At 42.0% G+C, this 14158-nt stretch overlaps 1 protein-coding gene across 10 annotated transcripts in view; it reads left to right on the forward strand.

Moving 5' to 3' along the window:
- The window catches only part of nav1a (neuron navigator 1a), a 123564-nt gene that overhangs the window by 105694 nt on the left and 3712 nt on the right, over positions 1-14158 (forward strand). For 4 of the 10 annotated variants that reach the window (XM_078170018.1, XM_078170015.1, XM_078170017.1 and 1 more), the window contains 17 exons: positions 102-125; positions 336-413; positions 3327-3413; positions 5574-5682; positions 5793-5914; positions 8062-8246; positions 8356-8518; positions 8612-8789; positions 8879-8967; positions 9067-9165; positions 9278-9449; positions 12287-12552; positions 12639-12790; positions 12879-12950; positions 13064-13269; positions 13374-13492; positions 13604-13792. In XM_078170018.1, coding sequence (XP_078026144.1) covers positions 102-125; positions 336-413; positions 3327-3413; positions 5574-5682; positions 5793-5914; positions 8062-8246; positions 8356-8518; positions 8612-8789; positions 8879-8967; positions 9067-9165; positions 9278-9449; positions 12287-12552; positions 12639-12790; positions 12879-12950; positions 13064-13269; positions 13374-13492; positions 13604-13792 — 2310 coding nt within the window. The remainder of the gene's footprint in view (positions 1-101; positions 126-335; positions 414-3326; positions 3414-5573; positions 5683-5792; positions 5915-8061; positions 8247-8355; positions 8519-8611; positions 8790-8878; positions 8968-9066; positions 9166-9277; positions 9450-12286; positions 12553-12638; positions 12791-12878; positions 12951-13063; positions 13270-13373; positions 13493-13603; positions 13793-14158) is intronic. The other 6 variants (XM_033628640.2, XM_033628646.2, XM_078170016.1 and 3 more) reach the window with 3 other exon arrangements.

The raw sequence follows: 14158 nt of genomic DNA on the forward strand, positions 1-14158 counted from the left end.
GACTTTCTCCCTCGGTCCCTGCCTTTTTAGTCTCCTCTCTTTTCTTCTCCTCTCTTTTGTCTTACCTAACCTCTTGACTTTTATTCCCTCTGCTTCCAAAGGCTGAGGAAAGGATTCAGGGAGAGGTAAGCGTGTTCTTTCCCGCTCTTTCTTCTCTTCTGTCTCATGTCTGTCCTTTCATCCATCACCCTCATCTTTGTTTTCTGTGGTTGAACAAGTCCGTCATTCATTTCATGAAGAGCATCCACTTCAAGTCACTTGTGTGACATCAGCCATATTCAGCTTTAGTAAGCTTGTTTTTTTAAAGGATGTAACATGCCTGTTTTTCCCGACAGCAAATCCGGAAGCTGAGGAGGGAGCTGGAATCGTCACAGGAGAAGGTGTCTAACCTGACGACACAGCTGACAGCAAACGTATGTACTGTTTGTCTAACTTACGAATCATTAATAAATGGAAGCACCCACTTGCACACCCACTTATTTTTTTTGTAGTAGTAGTTTCAAAAAACATATTTTTGTGTCTTAATGACTAATGGGAACAACAATTTAAATTGGTCCAGTATTTAGTGAGAACAAAATAGGCTGGAATGTAAGCGGGCATGTTTCCACCCTTAATTTACATCCATTAAAATGCTTGTTTTGCCACTAACAGGCACTGATTGTTGTTTTAAGTGTCTGACAACACTGTGTAGAGGACCCCTACTGAGATACAACGTTCTGTTAAAGAGTAAAATCCTTTTTGTTTAACCAGAAACAGCCCCAAAATCACTATCACCAAACCCATTAAAATAAACAGATATTTAAGCGTGTATAGAGTCAGCATATTATCACGTCTAACTGGGTGAATTAAGGGTTTATTTCAACCAAACCAAAGTTACTGATTGTTGGAACAGTGTAAAGAAGAACCAAGGCAGCTTTTGTTAGTGTTATTTTGTTTCTGTTGACTTTGAATGAAGTGTGTTGTACGACAATACAGTTCCTGTTTATTGAAACAGAGTCTGGTGGGTTTGACAACTGCAGTGTTGGGGCTGTTGCTAGTTAAACAAAAAGGTTCTTATGCTTTAACAAAAACAGCCTTCCACCTTGAGGCAACAGATTTGTAGTAGCCCCTCCCTCTAATTTTACACCCTAATACTTGTCACTCATCTTGATGAACTCTCCACCCTAATGACATCTACCCCGAGGCAGAGGTAACTGATACCATATAGACACTGCATGTGTTGAACAAGTGGGAGCAGGCAAAGACAGAGCAATGTCAGGGTGCCTTCAACCATGTTGTTTTGTTTCCTACTGCTAGATGTGGAAAAAAAAGAATTTCATAGTACATACTTTGTTCAGATTATATTAGTGTACCAAATGATTGCTGCTGGGAGTTCAGCTCTTGCTGTTTCTGCAAGTCAGTGGATCCAGATCTTCGAAAGAAGAGTCTGGTCGTATTCTATATTTTTGTTATTGCCAACTAATTCCATCCAAAGACCAATAACAATGAATTTATCCAACCAACAACTACTACCTGTGTGCCCAAAGCCTATTATACCTTCCTCTGTGATGCAGAGCTCCATTGTTGTACAGAAATTATTAAAAACACATCAGTGGGCCACACTGTGCACTGGGTGACATGTTCCATTATTATGATGAACTTAAGCACTGTAGCACTGTATTTTTTGCCATGTGCACCACACAGCTGCTAAAAATACTCACTGTACCAGATCCCCAGCTGAAAATAGTCTCCATTAGGCATGAGATGATATGAAAATATATGTTACAGTTACTCCAGCCATAATCATAAGATAAATGCTTAAAATTCTTAAAATTACACTTAAACATACTGAACGTACTTTACATGACATTTTGTCAAGAATTTTATTTTTTTAAAGATTATTTTTCGCCTTTAATTGATAGGACAGTATTAAGTGTGAAGGGGAAAAAGAGAGAGGGGATGACATGCAGCTAGGGGCCACAAGCTGGAATTGAACCCGAGTTACTTGGCACCCCAAGAAAATAATATTTTTTATTGTATCACAGGTAGGACAACAATCCTTTAAAAATCGGGATTTTCAACTTTTGAAATGGCATCATATCTTGCGACATGAAATATGCCGATGATTGATTAAAATCTTATCTGTTTTTTGAGGTCGGTGCGTTTGCAGCCTGTTTTCCAGTCTTTTTTATTGTTGGTCGTCCAGCAGTATTTAATAGTGCAGCAGTTTAAGGAAAATATTTGGTCTTTTATTTAAAAAAAAAAAAAAAAAAGACAACACTGTATTTTCATTATCTGTTTTAAAAGATATACTATGCAGGATTTTCCTAAAAAGAAAAAACAATGTGTAAACTCAGACAGAAGTAATCCCTCTCAATCATCACTTACGACCTACTAGAAGTGTGTGACGGTGTATTTAATCTACAGAGACTCTGCCCTCTGCCTGTGTTTTCTTATTTTCTGTGTTCGGGACATTTAAGATTTGAGCATTGCCAGCCACTCCAGTCCTCTCCCTTCCCTCCTTCACAAACTCTCACATTCTCACACAAGGCAAGACATTTACCCTTCAGATAAAACAGGATAGATACACACAGAGAGAGGCTGAGGTGTGTCAGTCATAGATCATTTCTGTGCAGTCTCAGCACATTTCTTATCCGTGTGGGGCCCCAATAATACTAACCTCCTCCTGAACCTCTCGCCAAGCCACTTAGCCTCGGCACACACACACACACACACACACACACACAAGCACAGGTGCCTTGCCCTTTCTCTCCACTCTACAAGGTTGTTTCTGTACGACCACCCTGTCAGCGTTTCCATTTGTCCGCGTGCAGCAATACAAGCACAGCCATTATGCACGGCTTCATGCAGCACACATCGATCATGTGTCATTTTTTATACTGCATGACCTTATTATGCGAGGGCAGTGAATAGGCAAAACAGGTGCACGGGTCACAACATGATTATGTGCTGGATTAATGACTCGGCTGTATACATTATTTTACTGTGTTAATACGTTCTATGAAGGAGAGGGGAAACTAATTTTCCTGCTCCAGGCTGAAGTGGGTGTGTGTGAGGCGGAGATTAGGGAGGAGGAGAATTTTCCACAGGAGACATCCTGTTCAGCCTTTGTGTGTTATTCAGCTTTATAGCACCTCGAACAGAAGGGATGAAGGGGCAGAGGAAATCTATTGAATCTGTTCCTGTATAAGGTCTCCCTGTCTGTGTCTACATGTAAATGATGCTGTGAATGATATAAATATTTAATAATAATTTCCTGTCACAGACAACTGCATTGATAACATTTATATTTGTTTATTTTGTCATTGTTTTTGACTTTTTCCAAGCAGGCAAATCTGGTGGCGGCCTTTGAGCAAAGTCTGCAGCTGATGACGACCCGGCTGCAGAGTCTGTCAATAAGCCACGAACAGAAGGTAACGTCACACTTTCAAACACAAACCTGAATTCCAGCTGCATCCCACCATTGTGCCCGTATTATGAGCAGCCAGCTAAGAGCAGGCAGCGTTGTGCTTACACGGGGCGAGGTGACTTTGATCACAGCCTGCAGTGAGGAGAATGTAGGTTAGAGGCCCAGGCTGCCGTCCCACAGGGTGACTTAGTGTGAGAAGAGGACAGAGGATCAATGAAGAACAGCCTTCGCTTTAGGCCGAGTGAGAAGTGCAAACAGCTCACACGTGCACTCACACCAAACATTCACATTCCTGCATTCTTCAGCCTTTGTATCCGTTTTGCTGTGAATAAATTGATCAGTGCCCGAGGCGACGTTCAGTGTGTGCACAAATGTGAGGAGTCTCTCTTAGTGCTTCATGCCTTGCTGCTCCCACTGAAAGACCCGTCTAGACCGCTCCAGAAAAAATCTTTGTTGTTTGTGCAGCTCAGCCTGGAGCACAGGCTCTTTAACCTTGAGGAGATGGGCGGCTCTATTTAGAGTTTAGAGTGGGATCGACTTTATCCCACAATGAGCAGCACAGAAAGGCTCTGTTGTTCCGGACTCTTTGTCCTTTTGAACTGTGAACATGCCCGCCAGGTGTATGAGTTCATACTGTGGGGTTGAGTTATAGTGCTTTACTAAAACATCAGAAATACTGCTCCTCCCCCAAAATATAGGAATTTATCAGATTTTATTTTAGATATTAAAAAACAGACAAAAATCAAATAAAAATTGGTGTTTTTAGAATGATCTAAGTAAGTACAATGCTACATTAGCATGGTCCGAGCACAAGAGAAATGTGTTAGTGTGCAAAAGAGCAATTTATAAAAATATAATAAAACTGGTATATATAGATATTATATATAGCTGTCACACATAGGGCTAGGTATTGTTTAAAAAAAATTCAGTAGTGATTTTGATACCTCGACTTTGATACCAGTTCCCAAACAACACTTTTTTGATACCAATTTTATAAAATCCATTTTAACAAAAACAAAATTACATTACACATTATGGTGCAGATCTTACATTTTTCAGCTTCTTGGCTTTTTTACGCACTCAAAGCAGTGTCAAAACCAAAAATATAAACCTATTCACCACAGTGTGGTTAGACTTAAGTTACCTTTCTTTAGTTTAATGTTTTAGCACCTTGGCATTTTCCCATTCAAAGCAGTTTTGAAGACGTTTTGACGTTAAATTCTCACCTGGATGCAGAGTTCAGAGAGACATCGACCCACTTCCATTGGGCTCTGCACGTTCATCTCACTGCTTAGTAGGAGACTGTGGAGGAGGAAACTCCCCCAGAGTCGAGTCAAGAGCCAGGTCTGGCACTGTAATGTTAGGCAGTCTTGAATGCTGAGAGGAAAATGGCTGCGGTTCGTTCTTCCTCTGAGGCTTAGGGAGTAAAGCAGGTCGTCCATTATTGGAAGATCGGTGGTTCTATCCCTGGTTTCCCCAGTCAGCATGTCAAAGGGCCACTGATGTGCCATCGTCGTGTGAGTGCGTCTAATGAGCAGGTGGCACCTTGTGTTGTTGCGTCGGCCACCACTAGACAGCTAGAAAGGTGCGATACAAATGCAAATCTATTTACCATTTCTTGCAGTCGTACATGGAGCAACTTTCTGCTTTTAAATGTACTCATATACATTCAAGTGTTTCATCAAATCTGTCTCGTTGCCAGTCTTGCAACAATGTCTTGTTGCATATATTGTATTGTGTGCTACTGGCATCGAGAATGACAAAATGGAGACTCATTTCTGATCTCTTCTTAGACATTTTTTATCTCTGCAACACACACTGCAGTCAAGCCTCTTAAAATACAACAACACACACATACTTCGGTGCAATGTAGTGTTTTTCCTGTATGCCTCTATGATGTGGAGCATTAGATAGCCAATCACTAGCACTGATAGGTCCTGGCATAAACATGCTGCATGCTTATTGGCTCTGATGAGATTTATTCTTTAGGTTTTGAAATTTGGCATCGAATGACAAGGTATATTTTGATACACAATAGTATGAAGCAGTTCAGTTGATGCCATAAAAGTATAGTTCAATACCCAGCCTTAGTCACACAGCTCTAAGTTTTGCAGACTGCTCTGTCCCAACCCATCTCACTGACACTTGTTATTTATTTGTGCAGGACTCAGAGCTGGTGGAGCTGAGGGAGACCATCGAGGCTCTGAAGCTCAAGAATGAAGAAGCCCAGGCTGTCATACAAGGAGCCTTAAACACCCCAGATAATATGAAAGGTTTGGAGATGGATCAGTTGATCTTTCTGTTTTCTTCTGTCTTCTCTGCACATCTGATTGTCTCTCTGCACTTTTGTGTGTTTTGATGTCGGGATTTTCTTGTTTACCAGACATGCGGATTCGACGTCAGAACTCATGTGAGAGCATCTCCAGTCTCAACAGCCTGACCAGCATGTCGAGCGTGGGCAGTTTGAAGGACCAAGATGCCAAGAAGAAGAAGAAAAAGAGCTGGGTAAGAGCACGTGCTGCATGACAGGCAGTGTTTCACTCTGATAACCTTGTGTTTGTATGTGCTCAGCTCATTCTCCGTAGTGATAATTACATAGTAGTAAGTATGACGAGTCTCTCCCTCCTCTGTGTTGTGTTATTTTTCTGTTTTAGGTCTTTGAGGTGAGTGCACTCATTGTGTTCCTATAAAGCCTCGATAATTTTTTGTCACACAGCATTACAGACCGTCTAAAACTGCAACGCAATCCTCAAGTACTCTCCATCTCTGCTCATTGACCTCCTAGACTGCTGATTGGCTGTAATTCACTTAGAGTGGCAATCAGCAGACATGATGTCCATGAAAAGTGGCGTTCTCATCAGTTAATTAATTTGCATTGGCATATTATGTTTCTCCTCATTTACACCCTGCTTTATTGTGTGTTTCCTCTTCCATTAATCTTTTTTTTTTTTACAGCCTTTCCATGTAACCCTTTCTGACCCAACAGACTGACTATAACTTTGACCTATTTGCAGAAAATGACTGAAAGCTTTAAGGAATAGTTTCTCATTTTGGGAAGTATGCTTTTTTGTTTTCTTGGCAAAAGCAGATACCACTCTTGTGTCTGTCTGATAAATTTGAAGCTACCATCAGCTGCCTGTTAGCGTAGCATAAAGACTAAGGGGTTTGATCTGTAGAAACAACAGGTTGTGTTACTTCTTCTTGGACGGGTACAGTAACTTTCGGAGTCTCTGCTGGTTGCCTAGCAGGGTCACGTTTATGACAAGACACCAGGAAGTGTGTTAGTGAGCTTTAGAGAAGCTAGGCTAAACTAATGCCTGTTGGCTCCAGCTTCACATTTAACAGACAAACATGAGAGTGGTATCCACCTTCTCATCTCACTCAAAGCAAGAAATGCAAATAAGCATTTCCCAAGATGATAAGCCATTCCTTAGGGTAACCATGGTATTTTTCAGCCCGTTTTCCTGTGGTTTTTGTGTTTAAGTGACAAATGGGAACAACAGTTTTTGAAATTGGTCCAGTATTGAGCGAGACATCCACTAAAAGTATTTGTTTTTACCACTGACAGGCTCAGATTGTTGTTGTGAAATGTGTGACAACATTATGGATGGATCCTTATGGAGAAAGACCTTTGTGTTAAAGAGTAAGATCCTTTTATTTTAACCATAAACAGCCTTGAAATCACTTTGGCAAAACCCACCAGACTCCATTTAAATAAACAGCAATTTTGGCCTATAGAAACAGCATATTTTCACTTTTAACTGTGTGAAATAAAAGTTTATTTCAACCAAACTAGAGTTGGTGATTGTTGAATCAGTGGAAAGACGTGAGTTGTGAGTTTTAAGTGGAGTCTGGTGGGTTTGATGATAGTAATATTGGGGCTATTTGTTAAACCAAAAAGATCTTACTCTTTAACAGAAAGGTCTAGCTCTGTAGGGTCATATCCATGATGCTATCACACACTAAGATCACTGGTTCCAAACTGGTGGGTTGCGGTCCAAAAGCGAGTCGTCCATTGATTCTGAATGGACTGCAAACATGTCAAGTAAAAAATACAGTTTATTTTTAAGTCCAGTGAATTTCTGACACACGGCTTTTATTTTGAAGTGCTGATTTCCGCTGTAGAGTGAGTGACTAGTGGACAGCCGCTTAACAGAGACAGGAAACTGGCTCGATGTCATGGCCAAACGGCAAGTATGATGCTGAATATATTAAACTGTGTGGACCTTGAACTAATGACGAAGGAGAACTCTGGACCCCGTGGCTGGACCAGTTGGGAACCACTGAGTTCGATAGTAATGATCTGCACTTGTCAGTGGTAAAACAGTCACTTTTAGTGGACAGTGCTCATTTCCCTGACTGGTTACATTGCAGCCTGTTTTGCTGCTGCCGGCTGCAGCGCTCTCACTCAATACTGGACCAGTTTCAAAAAGTGTTGTTAGTCACTTAACACAAAAATATGGGAAAATAGGGTCGAGACTGAAAATACCAAAGTTACCCTTTAATGTTTAGCATGTGTCAGATTAACAATCCTAACACCTCCTTCTTTTTTTATGACGTCTCTCACTATTAAATGCAGTAACCCATATGCAGAATATTGGTTCAGTCGTTTGTCTTTACCTCCTTCTCCCTGCTCCTCTCCACCTGTGTAGCTGAGGAGCTCCTTCAACAAGGCATTCAGCATTAAGAAAGGCTCCAAAACATACTCAGACATCGAGGAGATCGCCACCCCCGACTCCTCGGCTCCCAACTCCCCAAAGATGCTCCATGAAGGAGGAGATGACAGCGAAAACCAGCCTTCATCCCTCAAAACCTTGGCCTCTGCCACCTCTTCTGTGTAAGTACATTAACACCTTCATCCAGCTCTTACAGTAGCTCAATTGTGAGAAAGCCAGTTTAGCCTTTATAGGTGTCCAACCCTGAGGAGTGCATCTTGTCCCCTTCAGGATCATGGAGACTACAGAAGAGGGTGACAATGAGGAAACTGCGGTATCAGACCTGCGCTCAGAACTCTGGGTGAAAGAGAGAGAACTGACAGACATCCGACTGGAGGCCTTAAGCTCTGCACATCAGCTGGAGCAGCTCCGAGAAGCCATGAACAGCATGCAGGTTGGTTTTGCCTGAATGTCATTGTTCAGTAAAAGTGTGTTTGTGTGTTCATATAACTTGACTTGAAAGTTTTTTTACCTTCCTATGTCCTAGTCAACGGTGGAGAACCTGAAGGCGGAGAATGACCATTTAAAAACAGGCTCCGGTCCGACCTCTTCCACTTCCCAGCCTTCAGGCCTGGCCTCTCTCCTGGGGCCCTCACTGAGGCAGCCGATGAGCATGTCCCTCACCAAGTCCTTCAGCCTCAGTCTGAATGATTGTAAAGATCCAGGTAAGAGACAAACATTGAATTTCAATATATACATAAAAGTTATATTTCAGCACTCCTTTAATCCATTTTTCTCTTCTTCACTCTTTCAGACGCGTCTTCAGTTGACTCGTTAAGTGTGTCTTCCCAGCGGGATGAGGTGTGCGCACGAGTGCTTGTCCACATTTCAGATCAAGCAGAGGTAAACATAGAACATCTTTAATAGACACAATATCCAATAATGTCAACAGCCTTAAATAGAGCAGCTGGGAGATACTCTTTCCTCTCTCTGTCTCTGCAGGACAGTAAGCAGCAGCAGGAGTTCTACCTTGGCTCGGTGCTGGTCGGTGCGAGAACCGACTGGTCCTGTCTCGACTCTCTCATAGCCAAGACCTTGAAGGTAAGTCAGTGCTTGTCCTTTCTCATTGCGTGGACAATTTGTGGTCTGATAAATAGTATTGTTGTGATTTGATACATCAGTCCAGACTTATTTTTGTTCTCGTTTTCACCAGGACTACCTTACGCAAGTGGACCCGACTGCCAGCCTGGGTCTGTCCTGTGATTCGCTGCACATGTACCAGCTGACCCAGGGAGTGCAGAGGGTGATAGGAGGGGAAAAACCTCAAGCCTCACCTTATCGCTGCCTCAGCAATGGTTCAGCGCAAATACTTGTCACTTTGAAAGGTTAGTGAGTGTCGTGATTGATAGTAGAAACCGTAGTAGAGGTGTAACAGTACACAAAAGTCACGGTTCAGTGTGAGTAGGATACGTTTCTTTTCATTTCTTTTGAACAAACAGTAATGCGAGTGGCAAAACAGACAAAATCCTCTTGCTGGGGACTGAGGTAATATTTTGTGCACTGACAACATTGGTAAACTATTTTTACAATAAAAACAAGAAACATTTCAAACATATTTGTGTTACACTGTATGACTGAACTGTGATAAATCAGTTCAGGGAGGACCCAAATGCAGAGTAACAGGCAGCTTGACGTTTTAACAAAAAGCGAGCTTTGATGCTGCTGATAAAAAACATCCAGAGCAAGCAGGTAACTGAAAGCAGAACCAAAACTAAACTGAAAAAACAAAAAAAAACAAGATAATACGATGGACTCAGGTAAAAAAAAAAAATCCAAACAGAACACTAAGCAGGGAACGACACCAAGTACACAGGACGAACTGACAAGGAGCAAAGGGAAACACACAGGTATATATACTCAGAAAACTAATCACAAGAACGAGACACAGCTGGAGTAGGAGGACACGGGCAAAAGGAGGGAAATGGAGATTGGCTAACAACAAGGGTGTGGAGGGGAACACTAGGGTGCAGCAAACAAGACTAATACCAAAGAGCATGGATACCAAGAGGCTAAGCTCCGTTGAATTTCTGCCAACAGCCACTAGGGGCGCTAACGCCATTTTGGACTGTTGAGCTTGGACTGTTGCGCCCAGACAACATGCAAGATGTCAAGGAGAGAGCAGAAAAAAAGTAAAAGAAAACAGTGTAGTGCAATTAACTGCAACAACTATCAGTGGAACACTCCGCACCTGGCCTTCCACCGTTTCCCGAAGTATCCCGACAGAGGTGTAGGTTTTAAAGTGTTTTAATATCAATTTAATACTGTATGCCAGTTTTCGTGGGAAGATATATGTATATATAGGCCTATATATGGCCTCTTGGACCATTTATATCAGAACTGATTACTGCTTTAGCATTAAAATTTATCATATTAAAATAGCTTATATATTATTATTATTATTACTGTCCCCTTACTGTACAAACTGTAAATAAATCTTTATTCCTGACTATGTGACGCCGCCATTAATGTGTTTGTAGTTAAAATATTGATTTTTTTATTATTATTTTATTTTTTTTGGTAGATTGGCTTATGGGGTGATTTTGAAGGAGTAATTAAGTTAATCTTCTCATAAGTGGATGTAATATGTAGAGATGCCATCTCGGCCGTTTTTACTCGTTTTGTTTTTTTAAAGTCTATATTTTGCTTTACAAAAACGTGAAAAAGCAGCTGTGACCAAGCTATCACGAGGTGAGTAGCATTGTAAGCATAATTAATAGCAATATACTTCAGTTTGTCTGTGTGTTTTTGTATGCAAGCGGGTCTGCTGCGGTCTGCTGACGGTCCAAAATGGCGGCGGTAGGACGAAACCATGGGGGAATTTGTCGCTACTGGGCGTTCTATTGAGCTTCGTCTCTTGGTATCCATGCTCTTTGCTAATACAGAACAGGTGCAAAGGGAAGACCCTTGGAACAGGGAAGAACTAACAAGACAGGTGTGACAGAAAACAGGCGGGAAAACACACAAAGACTGGAAGTAAAACCAGACGCGACATATGAGGAGAGAGTCTACAAATTAAAACAGGAAGCAGATTTAACACGAATGAAGAACATGAAACAAGGAACACAAACAGAAACCTCCAAAACAAAGTCCCGGAAAACAGAATAACAAACACTTTCCCAAAAGGCAACAGGTCACAACAGACTATTAAACTGAAAACCATCTCTTACGATATGAAATTGAAAATAGAAAATAAATTACAACTAGTTGTCTTTATTTAAACATTCAGAGCACCCAAACATTTATCATCTGGGTGATCGGCACATCTGGTTGACGCCTTTGAATAAGTGTTAGCATGTTGGATGTGTTACCTTTCACCCTACAACAGCTGAGCAACACCGACACACGCTCCTCATCTTAAACACAACTATTGCTGTTGTAGCTGACCAGGAGTCTGAGGCGTGTCTTCCAGCCCCGGTATTTAATTTGCTCTCGCCAATCATGCCAATTAGCTTGTTGAGCTAAGCTCAGCGTCGCTAAAGTTTCTGGGCAGAACTCATGCTTGTGAACTTTGGTTCCGTATTACACGCAGAATTCTCCATACTGTGTGTTCTGCATGCGTCTGTGTGCACCCCACTGTGACGGTGCGGTATGAACACATGAACTATTAGTCCTAAACCATACTAGAAGTTTTGCTTAAAATTGTGTATAATTGTATATAATTGCCCTCATTTTTAAAATTTCCCAGTAATGCAGTTGTAATTAGTTGTGATTAAGGATGTCCTAACAAACAATAATTGGAGATTGGCATCGTGGGAACGACTCTTAAGTCAAAGATTCTTGCGTAAAGATGATCCTGTGTAGCAGCCAACCCTGCAGTGTTGAATGTCAGAGTGCCTGTGAATGCACCGAAACAGTCTTGCTCACCACTGAATTGCTTTGTAATGAAAATATAAAGGCAATGAAATCTTAATTGTGATGGATTGCCTCACTCGAGCAAGAATTTTTCTACCATGCAGAAATAAACAAACCAGTCTGTGTCTAAATGGTAGGAAATTTAAAAAGTTATGTTGTTGGTATAGTACATGTGATTTGTAAATAAAGGAGCAAAAACACCAACACTTTTATGATTTTCACACACCATATTTACAAGTATTTAATATCAGGTACTATATAACCCCAATTGCTTCTCCTCCCTTTCTCTCCTGTGTCTATCTCTCTTTAGGTCTCAGAGAAAAATGTGTTGACTCACTGGTGTTTGAGACTCTGATTCCTAAGCCAATGATGCTGCACTACATCAGCTTGCTGCTGAAACACAGGCGTCTAGTTCTGTCTGGGCCCAGCGGGACAGGAAAGACTTACCTGGCTCAACGTCTAGCCCACTACCTCCTGCAGCGCAGCCGGTCTGACTTGTCCGAGGCCGACCACGAGACCTGTGTCCTCGGCCGCAGCGCCGCTGTAACCTTCAACATGCATCGTCAGTCACAGAAGGTAACACAAGACTCAGGATTTTTGTCAGAAATGTGTTGATTTCTTCACACTTGAGATTTAAATTCACCCACCTTTGCTTTTTACAGGAGTTGCAGTTGTATCTGTCTGATCTAGCAAATCAGATCGACAGAGAGAGTGGAGGAGAACTGCCGCTGGTTGTTATTATAGATGACATTAGCGACTCAGCAGCCATCACTGAGCTTGTTAACGGAGCTCTCACCTGCAAGTATCACAAATGGTGAGTCACTTTAAAATGTTGCCATACTTTAATGAAGAGTTTTAATAAGATTTGATGAAAGTACATAATTACTCTGTTGGTGTTTCAGTCCTTACATCATCGGGACAACCAATCAGCCTGTGAAGATGACGTCTAACCACAGTCTGCACCTCAGCTTCAGGTGAGCATAAAGCCAGGAAATGTTTACAATGCGTCCTCTAACTTTGATACACGATCAAATACAAATAAAGTAACCTAATGGAGTAAAGTAACATTTCTTGCATGTGGCCGCAGGATGGTAATATTCTCCAACAATGTTGAACCTGCTAACGGGTTCCTGCTGAGGTACCTGCACCGTAAAGCTGTGGAGGCCTACCAGGAGAAGGAGCAGGACTCCGCACGCCACCAGGCTCTCCTCCATGTACTGGACTGGATCCCTCAGCTCTGGTACCACCTCCACACGTTCCTGGAGAAACACAGCACTTCAGACTTCCTCATAGGTGAGAGAGAGTGGACACAGGGTCGGTTAAAGCAGCAAACAAGGACAAGGGGGGGATTAATTATATCTGGAACAGGGGTTAACATGAAATGTTGCCTCCTGCAGGTCCCTGCTTCTTCCTGTCATGCCCAGTATCAGTGGCAGAGTTCAGACAGTGGTTCATTGACCTGTGGAACCACTCCATCATACCATACCTGCAGGAGGGAGCCAAAGACGGCATCAAGGTGAGCATACATACAGACATCCTCCAAAGTTTAACATTAGTGCTAAAAACCACATTTATTCATTTATTTTTTCACGTTTTTTTACAATGTACTTTATATCTGTTCTCTCAGGTGCACGGGCAGAAGGCAGTATGGGAGGATCCTGTGGAGTGGGTGAGAGGGACTCTCCCCTGGCCCAATGCACAGCAGGACCAGTCCAAGCTCTTTCACCTACCTCCCCCCAGCATAGGTCCACCCAGCGAGGAGAAGAAGCCCCCCAAAGATACACCTCCACCCAGCACACTGGAGTCAGACCCACTGGTGAGAATCAAGGGGGACTAGTTAGGAGTAGAGAGGATGATGCGTAGGTATGAGGGGGAAATTATTTGGGAAATATTTTTGATTACAGACTAAGGGGACATGTTTTAAGGATTTGCAGCCTCTTTGTAGGCGCTAAGAGTAAAATAAAGATCTTACCTACAAGGAGAAAGCTAAGGTTTTGCGTAGGTTAAAAAACAGAAGTGATGCAGCTGAAAACTTCCGTTCTATTGTTTTCCAGACTTGCTCAACATGCACCACAGGAATAATGCATCAGATCTTATTTAGCATCAGATGAATTGTGGCTGCAGTCTGAATGCTGTATTGAATTGAAAAACTGCACAGATGCAAATTTTGCGCCCTTGATGG

The sequence above is a fragment of the Epinephelus lanceolatus genome, chromosome 8, assembly GCF_041903045.1.
Source record: "Epinephelus lanceolatus isolate andai-2023 chromosome 8, ASM4190304v1, whole genome shotgun sequence".
Taxonomy (NCBI): Eukaryota; Metazoa; Chordata; class Actinopteri; order Perciformes; family Serranidae; genus Epinephelus; species Epinephelus lanceolatus.